The sequence below is a fragment of the Lynx canadensis genome, chromosome F1 (genome assembly GCF_007474595.2).
Source record: "Lynx canadensis isolate LIC74 chromosome F1, mLynCan4.pri.v2, whole genome shotgun sequence".
NCBI lineage: Eukaryota > Metazoa > Chordata > Mammalia > Carnivora > Felidae > Lynx > Lynx canadensis.
This window is the reverse complement of record NC_044319.2, coordinates 62446902-62459974: the sequence shown is the minus strand read 5'-3', so window position 1 is coordinate 62459974 and position 13073 is coordinate 62446902. Positions and strand designations below refer to the sequence as shown.

Here is a 13073-nt window from a genome sequence, read left to right as displayed (position 1 = left end):
TCAGGTATGTAACAGGACTGACGGTATGCAACAGGCAATTATAAACGGCGGCCGTGCAATGGTCATGAAGGTCATCCAGCAACCAACAGTTTCGTGTCGAATACTGAGGAGGTTGAGTGCACCATCACACAAAACGGACGCCTGGGCTCATTCTCACTAGCGCGCTTTTCATTACCTAAGTCCTCTCTTTTCGTGACTGTGCAAAAGTAAGCGGGCCTGGCTTCCCGCGCTGGGGACCTAAAATGCCATAAAGCAGCAGGCCAGTCGGGGCCCTTCCGGGCATCCGGCGAACCCGAGACGAAACAAGGCCAGCCCAAGGTCGGAGGGTGCCCCAGGTCCGCCCTCCAGGGTCCGTGCGGAGCGACGTCCGCATTTCGCAACCCGCCGCACGGGCGGTCGGAAATCCACCAGCTGCTGGATGACACCGCTCTCCGCCCAACTCCGCGATCCGCTTGTGCTTACGGGGTGCGGCCGAGCCAGGGCCAGGCGAGGACCAGGAGCCGCGGGCTGTTACCTCGCGGGACCAGCCGGTGACACCAGGGCGCTCAGAGCAGGGCGTGAGCGACAGCCCCGGGGCTCCGGTCACGTCCCACAGCTGACGCTGCGCACACCTCTCCCCGCCCGCTGCGCGCCGAGGGGCGAGGCTGCCTGCGGACCGGGTTCCCAGCGCTGTCCCCATTGGGCCAGGGAATGCTGACGCAAGGCCCCGCCTCCGGCCAGGCCCCGCCCCCCGGCGCCGGCGTCAACGCCGACGCTCGCGGCGCTGACGTGTCCGGGCGGGCGGTGGCGGCTCCTCCCGGCGCCGGCAGCCACTCGTCGCTGCGAGAGAGGGGCGGGGTGGCCGGGGCCGCGCTCCCCGGGGCCAGCTCGCGGCCCGCCCCGCCGCCCCGGCCCCCCGGATGAGGGTATATATTCGGAGCTGGCGCGGGACGCCGAGGAGTGGCCGCACGGAGCCGGAGCCGGGCGGAGCCGCGATCACGCTGAGGGAGGTGAGCGGCTCCCCGCCCAGTCGGGTCTCCTTCCCCCGCCACCCGCCAGCCTGGAGGGGACGCCGGGGGCCCGGCCCCACCACGCGCACGCTCCCGGGGCCGCGTCGGTGCTCCGCGCCCGAACCTGGCCCTGGCGGAGGAGTCCGCCCCGCGCGCCCCGCAGGCGCTTCCCGAGCTCGGAGACCCCGCTGGGGAGGGCGCCCCTCCCCCGGCTTTGGGGGGGGACCCGGATGGGGCAGTGCTTGCGGTCGGGGGTTTGTCGAGCCGCGGGGAGTGGGCCTCACCTGGATGGGGGGCGGGAGCCTTGAGGTTCTCCGGCCGGGGCCTTGCGGACAGGTTCGGCGAGCTCGGGGACCGCGGGGTGGGGACAAGCGGTCGTTGGAACTGTCCGCTGGGAAGGGGGCGGGCTGGCTGGCATATGAGAGGGAGAGAATTCTGAGGGCGTTGACGGGAGGAGTGGAGACACCTGCGGGGGGACGTGAGCGGGGGGACAAAGCCTGCTTGCCCCTTTTGGTTGGTTGGTTGGTTGGCTGGTTTGAATGCTGGTAGTGGGAGAGGGTGGAGATTGCGGGCTTTCCCCGGGCTTGGCCAGGCAGGAGGGTGGGGATTGGAGGGCTGAGAGCACACATGTGCTGAACATATGGCTTCCTGAAGATTTTATTAAGTTTGGCCTGATGCTCTTCTATGTTTATTTGTGCCCCGTTTGTGAAACGTGAAATCAGGTAGCAGCGATGATGGTAATAGGATGTCATTCTGCAGTGCTTTTCGTTTAAGGACTTTTAAGGTGAAATTTTTAGGTGTGGACCAGGGGTTTACAGGAAGCTGAAGGCAGTTTCTGTACCCTGACTGTTGGTGAGTTGGCTCACTTAGCTGGGATTAAGAAAGACTCCGTAGGGTGTGCCGCCAAGCATTTATAGGATTCAGTGGTTATGGCTCAAGTCCAAGGCTGTTTTTCTAAAGTTCTAAGAAGTTTACTTATCAATTTTGGGGGGCAAAATATAGCAGCGGAGATAGGGGCAGGAAGACCTGGAGGAATTTCCCGCAGGAAGGAGAGGAATTTCTTTCACAGTGGCATTTAAATTCTATGGGCGCCTGGGTGGCGCAGTCGGTTAAGCGTCCGACTTCAGCCAGGTCACGATCTCGCGGTCCGGGAGTTCGAGCCCCGCGTCGGGCTCTGGGCTGATGGCTCAGAGCCCGGAGCCTGTTTCCGATTCTGTGTCTCCCTCTCTCTCTGCCCCTCCCCCGTTCATGCTCTGTCTCTCTCTGTCCCAAAAATAAATAAACGTTGAAAAAAAAAATTAAAAAAAAAATAAATTCTAATAAAGGTATATTTGATAATGGCAGAGTTTTACCAAATTTGTCATTGTTTTTGATGCAAATGTATTAGGCTATGGGCATATACCAAATTCTGTCATAATTTCTACAGCAGATCCTTACCTTTTTCAGACTTTGCTTGTCAAAATAAAAATCCTGGTCTAACTCTTGTATTTACGACTGCTTACCATCACACACACATCCACACTTCTCTCTTACCAGAATTATTGGGGAAAATGCTACTATTTTTGTGATTATTTTTTTGCTTCCAAAAAACCCATGGATAAATTATTCTTACTCAAAACCCAAGTATGATTGTTCTGTCGGGAGCATTTACACAGTTTTATAACTTGGCACTTGTGATCTTGTCAACCTTTGCAGACCACCAGTGGTCTAAGGCCAGGGATCACAGTTTAACCTATAGGGGGGAAAATGTAACCTATAGTTGTCTTATTTGCATGGATCCATTTTTCCCAGGCATCTGAAGGTGGATGGCTGTCTAGTGACTTTTTTTAGGAAAAGATTGATTTATATCTTAAAATGTTATAATATTATGTTTGCATATGTGTTTTAATAGGCAGAGGTCTCTCCAATCTTGCCTCTCCTTTGAGGGTGTGTGAGGAAGGCTGGTTTTATCGTCTTCATGAGGAAATGTGTACCCAGGGAGGTGGAACGATTTACACAGGATCAAATGATGGGGAGGGACCAAGAACTAAGACTCCCAGGTCCTCAGTTACATGGTTCCCTGATCTTCCCACTACAGTATGTTCCTTTAAATCTGGAGCTCCTTTAAATACCGTGGTATAGATGCAACCAAGGCCCCCATTCCTTGGAAAATGGTTTGATGTAAAACTCTCTCAACTGTCTGGTTTTTTTGTTTGTTTACTTGATGTATTTTTTTTTAAGTTTTAAAATTTGTTTATTTTGAGAGAGAGCGAGTGAGTGGGGGATGGGCAGAGAGAGCGAGCGAGTGGGCGATGGGCAGAGAGAGAATCCCAAGCAGGCTCTGGCATGGTCAGTGCAGGGCCCCAGGTGGGGCTCAAACTCTTGAACCATGAGATGACCTGAGCTTAACCGACTGAGCTACCCAGTGCCTCTACATGATGTATTTTTTTAATTAAAAAATAATGGTGTTCTGTCTCTTGAAACCTTTTATCAATCAACAGAAATGCCGTTTAATATCCTAATGCGTGGCCAAGGCTCAGTCTTCTAACTTTTTTTTTTTTTTTAATCCGTCTACACTTGCCAGGGATCTCTTTCGTTTGATAACTTAATATCATGTATGGTGATGACCTTGGAAGTTTTATCTTTAGCTCCAGTAGTACCTCTGAACTTTAGACTACTACATTCTGCTGTCTCCTCGGCATTTCTATTTGGATGTCTAATAGGCATCTTGAACTTCACGTGACCAAAAGTGAAGTATTGATTCCCCCACTCTAGGCACCTAGTCCTAAACCTGCCCCGCTCCTACTGTTCCCCACTTCAGCAAATGGCACCACCACTCTTTCCTGGATTCCTAGCTTTCTCTCTGTCTCCACATTCCATCCATTACCGAATCCTGTAGGGTTAGAATCCACATTTCATCACTGCTCTAAGCCAGTGTCATCTCATCTAGACTATTGTGGAAGTTTCTTTAAAAATTTTTTTTATATTTATTTATTTTAGAGAGAGAGAGAAAGACAGAGATGAGTGGGAGGAGGGGCAGAGAGCAAGGGAGATACAGAATCTCCCTGAAGCCGACTCCAGGCTCTGAGCTGTCAGCATAAGAGCCTGATGTGGGGCTCGAACTCACAAACAGCAAGATCATGACCTAAGCCGGAATCAGACGCCCGGCTGTTTGAGACACCAACCATCTGCTTGCTTCTACTTTTGCCGTCTATTAGTCTTTCCCCCCACCTAGGAATGGAATGATCCTTCTGAGGCCTCAGTCAGACCGTGATGCTCCCCTCCTCCACGTTCCCCAGTGGCTTCCTCAAACCCAGAGTTTTTACTTTGACCCCAAGGGCCTACTTGATCTGCTCAGTGTCCGTCCGCCTCCGTCACTGGGGCTCACTCTGCTCCTGCTGCGTTGACCTTGCTGTTCCATGTACATGTCACACGTTGCTGTTTTACAACTGCTGCAGTTACAGCTTCCTGTCCCTAGAATGTTCCTCTCCAGGATTCTGACTTGCTTGCTCTCTCTTCATTCGTACGGACCGTCACATGTCCCAGAGGTCCTCCCCAACTACCCCATTTAAAATACCCTCCATCACCTTGTTGGGCTTTCACCCCTTAGCCCACTTCTTTCTGCCTGACGTTTTATGCCTGTCCCTCGTACTGGAACGCGGCATGCGCATTGTCACCTTGTGCATTGCCGTGTCTGTGTCACCTACATGAGCGCCTGGCAGACAGTGAGTGCTCGTTAACTATTCAGGGAATTAACGATGGCACGTGACCGTGAAATAATGTTCCTCCATAAACTGTCTACTGATGTATCTTTGCGTGTGACAAGGAAACTTTCAGGGGCGCCTGGGTGGCGCAGTCGGTTAAGCGTCTGACTTCAGCCAGGTCACGATCTCGCGGTCCGTGAGTTCGAGCCCCGCGTCAGGCTCTGGGCTGATGGCTCGGAGCCTGGAGCCTGTTTCCGATTCTGTGCCTCCCTCTCTCTCTGCCCCACCCCCGTTCATGCTCTGTCTCTCTCTGTCCCAAAAATAAATAAAAACGTTGAAAAAAAAAATTAAAAAAAAAAAAAAAAGAAACTTTCAGCAGCAGCCTGTTCCTTGGAGGGTAGGCTCGTCATCTGTCTCAGTGGAAGTAGCACTGAGACAAGTTCAGCCTCATCCGCCCATTTCCCAGCACTGTGCCTTGTTCCTTGAATACGGTTATTTACCAGAGCCGTTTTTCGTGCTCTTCCCACCGGCTGGAGTTTCTTCCACCTCTTGCACTTTTGGCAGACTTCTTTTTCTCCCACAGTGCCCGACTCAGCAGCTCTCCTCCAGTTCTGGAGGCTGTAGTCGGTGGTCTGGAGCGCAGTTTTGCTTTTATAATAGTAGCTGATGACATTCACGGAGGGCTTTTTTACGTGTTAAATGCTTTTCATTTGAATTCAGGAATCCTCTTAACCTTAGAGGTAAGTACTATTTTTATCCTCATTTTACAGAAGAGAAAAATTGAGGCACAGAGAAGTTAAGTAACTTGCTCAAGGTCACAGAATTAGGAAATAGTGGCGCGGGGGTCTGAACTCAGCCCTGCTGACTGAGCCCAGTTTCTACCAGTTACACTGACCCTCTTAAATGAGACCTTGGGTTGAATTCTTTGTCTTTCCTCTGTGTATGGAAGTTATTATTGTCTGATGGAAAGATCATAGGCATGGGAGTCAGGTTTATCTGGGTTAAAATTCCTGATTTTCTACCTACTGGGTAAGTAGCCTTGGGCAAATTACTTAATCTCTTTGAGCCTCGTTTTCTCTTTGGTTGTAATTTCACTTACGCCTCCGAACCTGGTGAAGAAAACTCTATTATTCCCATTTTGCAGATTCAGATAACAGAGTCGAAGCTATCTATGACTTGGCCCAAGCAGTAGAGGAATAAAAGTCAGTTCTGTTTGATTCCTTAATCAATAAAGATTCGCTTGAATGAAGCTAGAGTATGTGAGGCAGGCCTTTAAGGCTGAGTGAGATTTCGGTACATAGGAGAGTCTAAAGGAAGTACTTGGGGGTAAGGATGAAGGTCTTAGGTGACAGCAGGTAGAATTGTGTCCTACCCTGATAATAAGGTTTCATTTTTGTTTCATATGGAAGCCTTAATTTCATTGGGAATTGTTGGTAACTCGTAGAGTGCGTTTCGTAAGTAGTACCATTCATTTCACCCTTGAAACATTACATCCCTGAAGTAAATCTAAACAACAAACCCCAAATAAAAGTGGGGAATATAAGTCACTCAATCTTATGTGCTAGTCTAATTTGAAGTTGATTTTATAAGAAGAATCAGGAAGCCAGTCTTTCGGTTCACTTTGAGAGGGCACCTTATTTAAAGAAAAAATTATAGAGGCTATGCGACTGTCTTCTTTGGGATGATAATACCTTTCCTGAATTTATTCTGGAGTGGGCACTGGCTGCTGAGAATTTTCTGGTTTGGGTTAACATGCTCAATACCGATTGCCAACACCAATGACTTTTTATGTAATAATGCTTTTTAAATTGACGTCTTTACTCATCCTGTGAAGTTCCTCATCTCCCTGTCCTGTGCATTTTCTTTCTCCACGCTATTGGTTTGTGAACTCTTTTCTGCAAAGTGAGATGTCAGAACATCAGTTGTGTCTGTATTTCTGAATAAAATACAAATAATGTACTCTCTCTCTCACTATTCCCCTTTTACACACACACGCGCGCGCGCACACACACACACACACACACACGCTCACGTTCACAGTCTTTCTCCTGAGAGGCCATATAGCATAACGGTTAAGAGTGTGAATTTAAGAATCAGGTTGTCAGGGTTTGAATCCGGGCTCAATCACTTCACTAGTTTGGGACCTCAGGCAAGTTATCTCTGTGGCACAGTACTTCCTCTGTAAAGTAATCCCAGTAGCTGTACCTTAGCATTGTTTTGAGGGTTAACTGCATAAGCATCTGTAAAGCAATTAGTATTGTACCGTCATAAGCGCTCTGCGAGCGGTAGGCGGTGTGATCGCCACCTCAGGGAACCCTACTGGAGGTTGTCTTCATCTGAGTTTGTAAATGGTGTTTGGTTTAAGAGTCCTGATGAGATAGATTCCGTCATTAACCCAGGTGAGGCCCAGGGACATTAAGTAACTGAGCGGAACTCCAGAATATTGCTCTGAACTACCATGTACATTACCTACCACTGTTCTAAAGGTAGAAGATAGCGGGCTGTTTCTTCGGTACCTGTCTTTCCCGTCCTTCACTTCTAAGCAGTTGTAAGGGGGTGATGATTCTTTACAGCGACCCTCAAAGTTTTCCCCTTTCCACTTATTTCCTTTGCAACTAGTCTGGTTCAGATCTTTGGCCTTCTGTCCCTGTGATTGTCTTTGAACTTGTTTTCCTGCTTCTCGTTGTCCCTCCTTACCATCTATTTTATGCTATTGCTCTTTCTCTGAAGTATGGTGACACTGCCCTTTGAGTAATCTGTTGTTGGCATCTTGTTACTGTTAGGTCTAAATCCCTTTGCTTGGGTTGAGGCTTTCGTGGTTTAGTCCTGCCCTCCATACTTCCCATCATTCTGCAGAAAGCTCCAGCTTCTTTACTGCTCTGTCACACATGCCTGTCCTGCTCGCTTTCTCATCTTATCTGTAATCTGCTCGAGCCCTTGAGATACAGCTGATCATGCGTCCTTTGTGAACTCTTTCTAGACAATGCCTGCCTTCTCTTGCATTTATCTGTAGTAGGCAAGTAGACTAAATATTTCCTCTTCCTCTGGTTTTGTTTAGTACTACGCACTTTAACATTTTGCTATATATGTTACATGGTCTTATCTGTTGATATGTGTGCATTGCTTGTCCCTTTAGGGTTCAATTCTTAGTAGAGAAATTCTCTAGAAGTTGTTATTGAAATAAAACGTATTTTTCATGATTATAGGTAGTCCCATCTTGAATTTTATTATATTCTGAATACAACAGAATCATTTCCATCATTAGTGCAAAAAGGAGAACAGTTGGTGTATTAAGAAGTCAGGTGTTCTTTCAGTGGGAGCTCATGGTCAGGGGCAACTGAGTGGGCTAGTCAGAGTGTGTACCCTGGAATTAATCCGCCTGGGCTCATATCCCTGCTCTGCCTGTTGGCCTTGTTGTGTTGCCTCTCTGTGCCTCAGTCTCCTCCCTGGTAAAGTAATCAAGATAACAGTACCTGTGTTGTATAGCTGGCAAAAATCAAATGAGACCGCATAGGTAAAGTTCTTAGTGCAGTACTTGGTATGTAATACTAATGATTATTGTCTTCCAAGTTTTTCATTTATTTTTATTTAAACAAATTTTAATTCCAGTATAGTTAACATTCAGTGTTATATTAGTTTCAGGCATACGATATGATTCAATAATTCTGTACTCATCGTGTGCTCATCATGACAAGTGCACTCCTTTTTTTCCCCCTTAAGTTTATTTATTTATTTTGAAAGAGGTAGAACGAACAGGGGAGGGGCAGAGAGAGAGGGGGACAGAGGATCTGAAGTGGGCTCTAAGCTGACAGTAGAGACCCACTGAGGGACTCGAACTCATGAGCCACGAGATCATGACCTGAGCCGAAGTCACATGCTTAACGGACTGAGCCACCCAGGTGTCCCACAGTGAGTGCCCTCCTTAATCCCCATCACCTATTTCATCCATCCCCTCACCCCTCTCCCCTCTAGTAACGATCAGTTTGTTCTCTTCAGTTAAGAAAGAGCCTGTTTCTTGGTTTGTGTGTGTCTCTCTCTTTTTTTCCCCTTTGCTTGTTTGTTTTGTTTCTTAAATTGCACATATGAGTGAGATCATATGATATTTGTTTTTCTCTGCCTGACTGATTTGGCTTAGTGTTACACTCTCTAGCTCTATCCATGTTGTTGCAAATGGCTGAATAACGTTTCATTATATATACTTATGTATACACGCACGCCCCACCACACCTTTATCCGTTCATCTGTAGATGGACGCTTGAGCTGCTTCCATAATTTGGCTGTTGTAGGTAATGCTACAGTAAACATAAGGGTGCATGTATCCTTTTGAATTAGTGGCTTTGTATTTTTTGGGTAAATACCCAGAAGTGTGATTATTGGGCCATAGGGTAGTTGTATTTTATCTTTTTGAGGAACCTCCATACTGTTTCCACAGTGGCTGCACCAGTTTGCATTCCCACCGACAGTGCACAAGGAAGGGTTCCCCTCACCCTCGCCAACACTTGTGTTTCTTGTGTTTTCTGTTTTAGCCATTGTGACTGGTGTGAGGTGATATCTCACTGTACTTTTGATTTGCGTTTCCCCAATGTAGAGTGCTGCCGCGCATCTTTTCGCGTGTCTCTTGGCCATCTGGATGTCTTCTTTGGAGAAATGTTTGTTTACCTCTTTACAAGTTGGATCTGTCACAAATCTTGTGAGGGAAAGGCAGAAGTTAACTTCTTTAATATCAAGTGTTCTTTAATGTACTTATTTGTAGTAGGAAAAGCTCTGGTTTTGAGGTTGGACTTTGACCTGCTGTTGATTCCTCTTTTCTTGTAGGTTTACAGGCCCAGAGATTATACCTCTGTCTTCACCACCACCAGAGCATTATGAATGTTAATGATCTCAAAGTCAGGTTGTCCAAAGCTGGACAGGAACACCTGCTACAGTTCTGGAATGAGCTGGATGAAGCCCAACAGGTAGAGCTTTATGCAGAGCTCCAGGCCATGAACTTTGAGGAGCTGAACTTCTTTTTCCAGAAGGCCATTGAAGGATTTAACCAGTCGTCTCAGCAAGAGAAAATGGATGCCCGCATGGAGCCTGTCCCTCGAGAGGTGTTGGGCAGTGCCACCAGGGACCAAGATCGGCTGCAAGCCTGGGAGAGTGAAGGTATGGGCATGGAATGTTCATTTTAGAGTTTGTAATGAGGGGCGCCTGGGGGGCTCAGTTGGTTAATCTTCCGACTCTTGATTTCAGCTCAGGTTGTGATCTCACGGTTTGTGAGTTCGAACCCCTCGTGGAGCTCTGTGCTGGCAGCATGGAGCCTGCTTGGGATTTTCTCTCTGTCCCTCTCTCTCTGCCCTCTCCTGCTGTCTTTCTCTCTCAAACATAAATAAACATAAATAAATACATTAAGTAAGTTTGTAATGAGCTACACCAGCGGTATTAAAGTAGCCGGATCATGTAATTATTATTTGGACTCTCCTCTTCCCTTCAACCAGGTGACTGATCAGAAAGTGACAGATGATGTTGCCCAGACTTCTGCAGCGTCATCCCCACCCCCCTTCTCATTGCTGTTCCCCGGTCTTCTCATTCAAATGTTGATGTGCCTCTAGTCTCTTTGCTCATTTCCATGCTTCTTCTACATTTCCCATCCTGAAGCACAAGTTAAATGTTTCAGTTTATGCTGGCTTACTCTAAAAACCTTCCCTAGCCTGTATTTCCATCCTGGTCTCCTGTACTTCCATCCATGCCTCCTGTCCCACACATCTTAGCTGGACCAAATAATTCACCTCTCCCTGAATGTTATGTCTTTCCTGCTCTTTGCTTGCGCTTCTAAAAAGAAGCACCTTGGACCGGCCTCTGCCCCTTCTCTGTGGCTGGGTCACCTTGAAAGGCCATCTCCCCGAGCTGTGCTGTGCAGTGTGGTGGCTCTGCCGTATGGACAACGTGTCCTCATTCTTTAAGGTTCCTTGATCATGACTTCTTCTTCAGCGAGTCATGTTGGAGTTCCTTGTTTGTGTTTCGCTTTGCTTCCATTCTTTCTTAGATTACGAGCTGTTTATGTCTGTCTTCGACGTTACATAGAAGACTCGTAAAGAACAGCCCGTGTCCTCCTTGCCCGTGTACGTCACACCGCATTTAGAACGGGGTTTTGCAGTCACACGTTGGTTGATAAATGTTTGTTGCATCGTCTCAGTGTTTCTTCTCCTAAAGTGTATCATAACGTCTGTCCCCATAGCTAGTTCTACTTCTGCCTTGCAGAATGGCAGAATAGCCGAAGTGTGCCATTTTTGGTGGAGTTAAGAGCTGTGGTTTTTGTAGGCCGCTGCCCCTCTGTGAGTAAGAGTTGACGACATGGTACAGCTCGGCCCTTGAGTGTTTGTACATGCTCCTTGTCAAACCTCATTTCCTCAACTCTGGAATGAACAGATGGGGCTGATACTTTTTTTTCCTTTTTAAAAAATGTTACTTTATTGCAAAAAAAATATGAAAATAACAGAAACACTGCAGAGAAATTGCCCTAAATCTTATCAAATCTGTTTTTATTTGCTCACATTGCCACCTAGTACTTGATTATATGTATATTTACTTTTATAGATGTGGAATAATATTGTAGATACAGTCTTGTAGTCTGTACTTGTACCATACTGTTGCTATTAAAAAAATTTTTTTTTAATGTTTATTTTTTTTGAGAGAGATCGAGAGAGATCGAGAGAGAGAGAGCAAGCAGGGGAGAGGCAGAGAGAGAGGGGGGAGACACAGAATCTGAAGCAGGCTCCAGGCTCCAGGCTCCGAGCTGTCAGCACAGAGCCTGACTCGGGGCTCGAACTCACGAACCGCGAGTTCCTGACCTGAGCTGCCGTTGGACGCTTAACTGACTGAGCCACCCGGGCACCCCTATTTTGTCTTGCGTTCTTTGGCATTCCCTGCCCCCACAAAAAAGAAAGATGATTGCCATCATCAACCTCTGTATACCTCTCCATATCTTTCTCTGGGCATACACATTCACTGATTTCCAAACTGTGTTTGGAAGGGGTTCCACTGCTGGGGAGACTTCTCATGTGGTGGGGGTGGGGGTGGGGAATGGATACTAAGCAGCTTGGTCTCTAACGCCTTCATCTCCCCACTAAGAGCAGTTCTCCTTTGACATGTTTTATGTATTTGAGTCTTTACACGAAGTTTTATTTAGAAAATACTGAAAATAATTGGGTGATCTCTAGGAGGTGCCCTTTTAGATCTGAAGTGCTCTGTGTTGGCTAACCTCTCTTCTTAGAATCGGGCTCTGCTACTAGGCTGTGAGAGAGTGACTTCCTGGTGGATCCTTCTGAATGGGGAGCTGTAGTGATCCTCTGGCCCTTACCAATCCTGGGCTCATTAATCCTCTGCTTCCATCCCCGGGTTTCAAAAAGGCTACTACAACGGAGCAGAAGTCACGCGGGGCTCTTTATACCCTCAGGTGTCCCAGCTGCCTAGATTTCTCCTTGTGATTTTACGCGGATGAAGTCTTCCAAGTAACTTTTATGGAAAAGCCAGAGCTTTGACTTTATGTAATGGGGACCATGGGCAGCGATCAAAGCCTCCTATAACTGGAGTCTGCTTTATGATCTTTTTGCCGGAATCCGTGGGACTAGTAGTCTACACATATGACGTTCCATTTAAACTGAAATCTGGAACTATTGCAACCAACTACACTACAAGCAGGTACAAAACAAACTGCCTTTTGGCTGACTGTCAAGGGAACGATACTTATTTGTGGTTTAAACAGTAGGGGTGAAGAAGGAGACTTTGTCGCTCTTCATTCACTAGCCAGAAACTTCCACGTGTGTGCAAATTGATCACAAAGTAAAGTTTTTGCAGTAAGTTATCAAGGGGAAGAGATTGGTTGCCATTGGGGAGATTCTAATCATTATATTTCAGATAGGAGGAAGATCCTGGCAGTTGTGTCAAAGACAATGCCCCCTGCTTCCCCTCCTTAGGATGGGGGAGATTAAAGCATTGTACAGTGTTTTCAGAATGTCTGGTGGTTACTGACACGAAAATGGACATTTTCACACCTAGGGTGGAAAATTATTTCTGAAGGATCGATACATAAGTGACCACTGTGCTTTTTGTTGAAGAGAGATCGGATTCTAATTTAATTCTTTTTTTTTTTTTTAGGATTTTATTTTTAAATTATCTCTACACCCAGTGTGAGGTTCGAACTTACAATCCTGAGATCAAGAGTGGCATGCTCCAGGAGCGCCTGGGTGGCTCAGTCCGTTAAGCGTCCGACTTCGGCTCGGGTCACGATCTTGCAGATTGTGGGTTCGAGCCCCGCGTCGGGCTCTGTGCTGACAGCTCAGAGCCTGGAGCCTGCTTTGGATTCTGGGTCTCCCTCTCTCTCTGCCCTTCCCCCACTCATTCTCTCTCTCTCTCTCTCTCT

General features: G+C 47.3%; 1 protein-coding gene across 7 annotated transcripts in view; it reads left to right on the top strand.

Moving 5' to 3' along the window:
• The first annotated feature begins 815 nt into the window (after window positions 1-815).
• Window positions 816-13073, top strand: part of UAP1 (UDP-N-acetylglucosamine pyrophosphorylase 1) — a 38946-nt gene continuing 26688 nt past the window's right edge. For 5 of the 7 annotated variants that reach the window (XM_030302162.1, XM_030302161.1, XM_030302160.1 and 2 more), the window contains exons 1-2: window positions 817-989; window positions 9488-9817. In XM_030302162.1, coding sequence (XP_030158022.1) covers window positions 9538-9817 — 280 coding nt within the window. In that variant the 5' untranslated portion in view covers window positions 817-989; window positions 9488-9537. Of the gene's footprint in view, window positions 990-5816; window positions 5875-9487; window positions 9818-13073 lie in introns of all 7 variants that reach the window. The other 2 variants (XM_030302159.1, XM_032591694.1) reach the window with 2 other exon arrangements.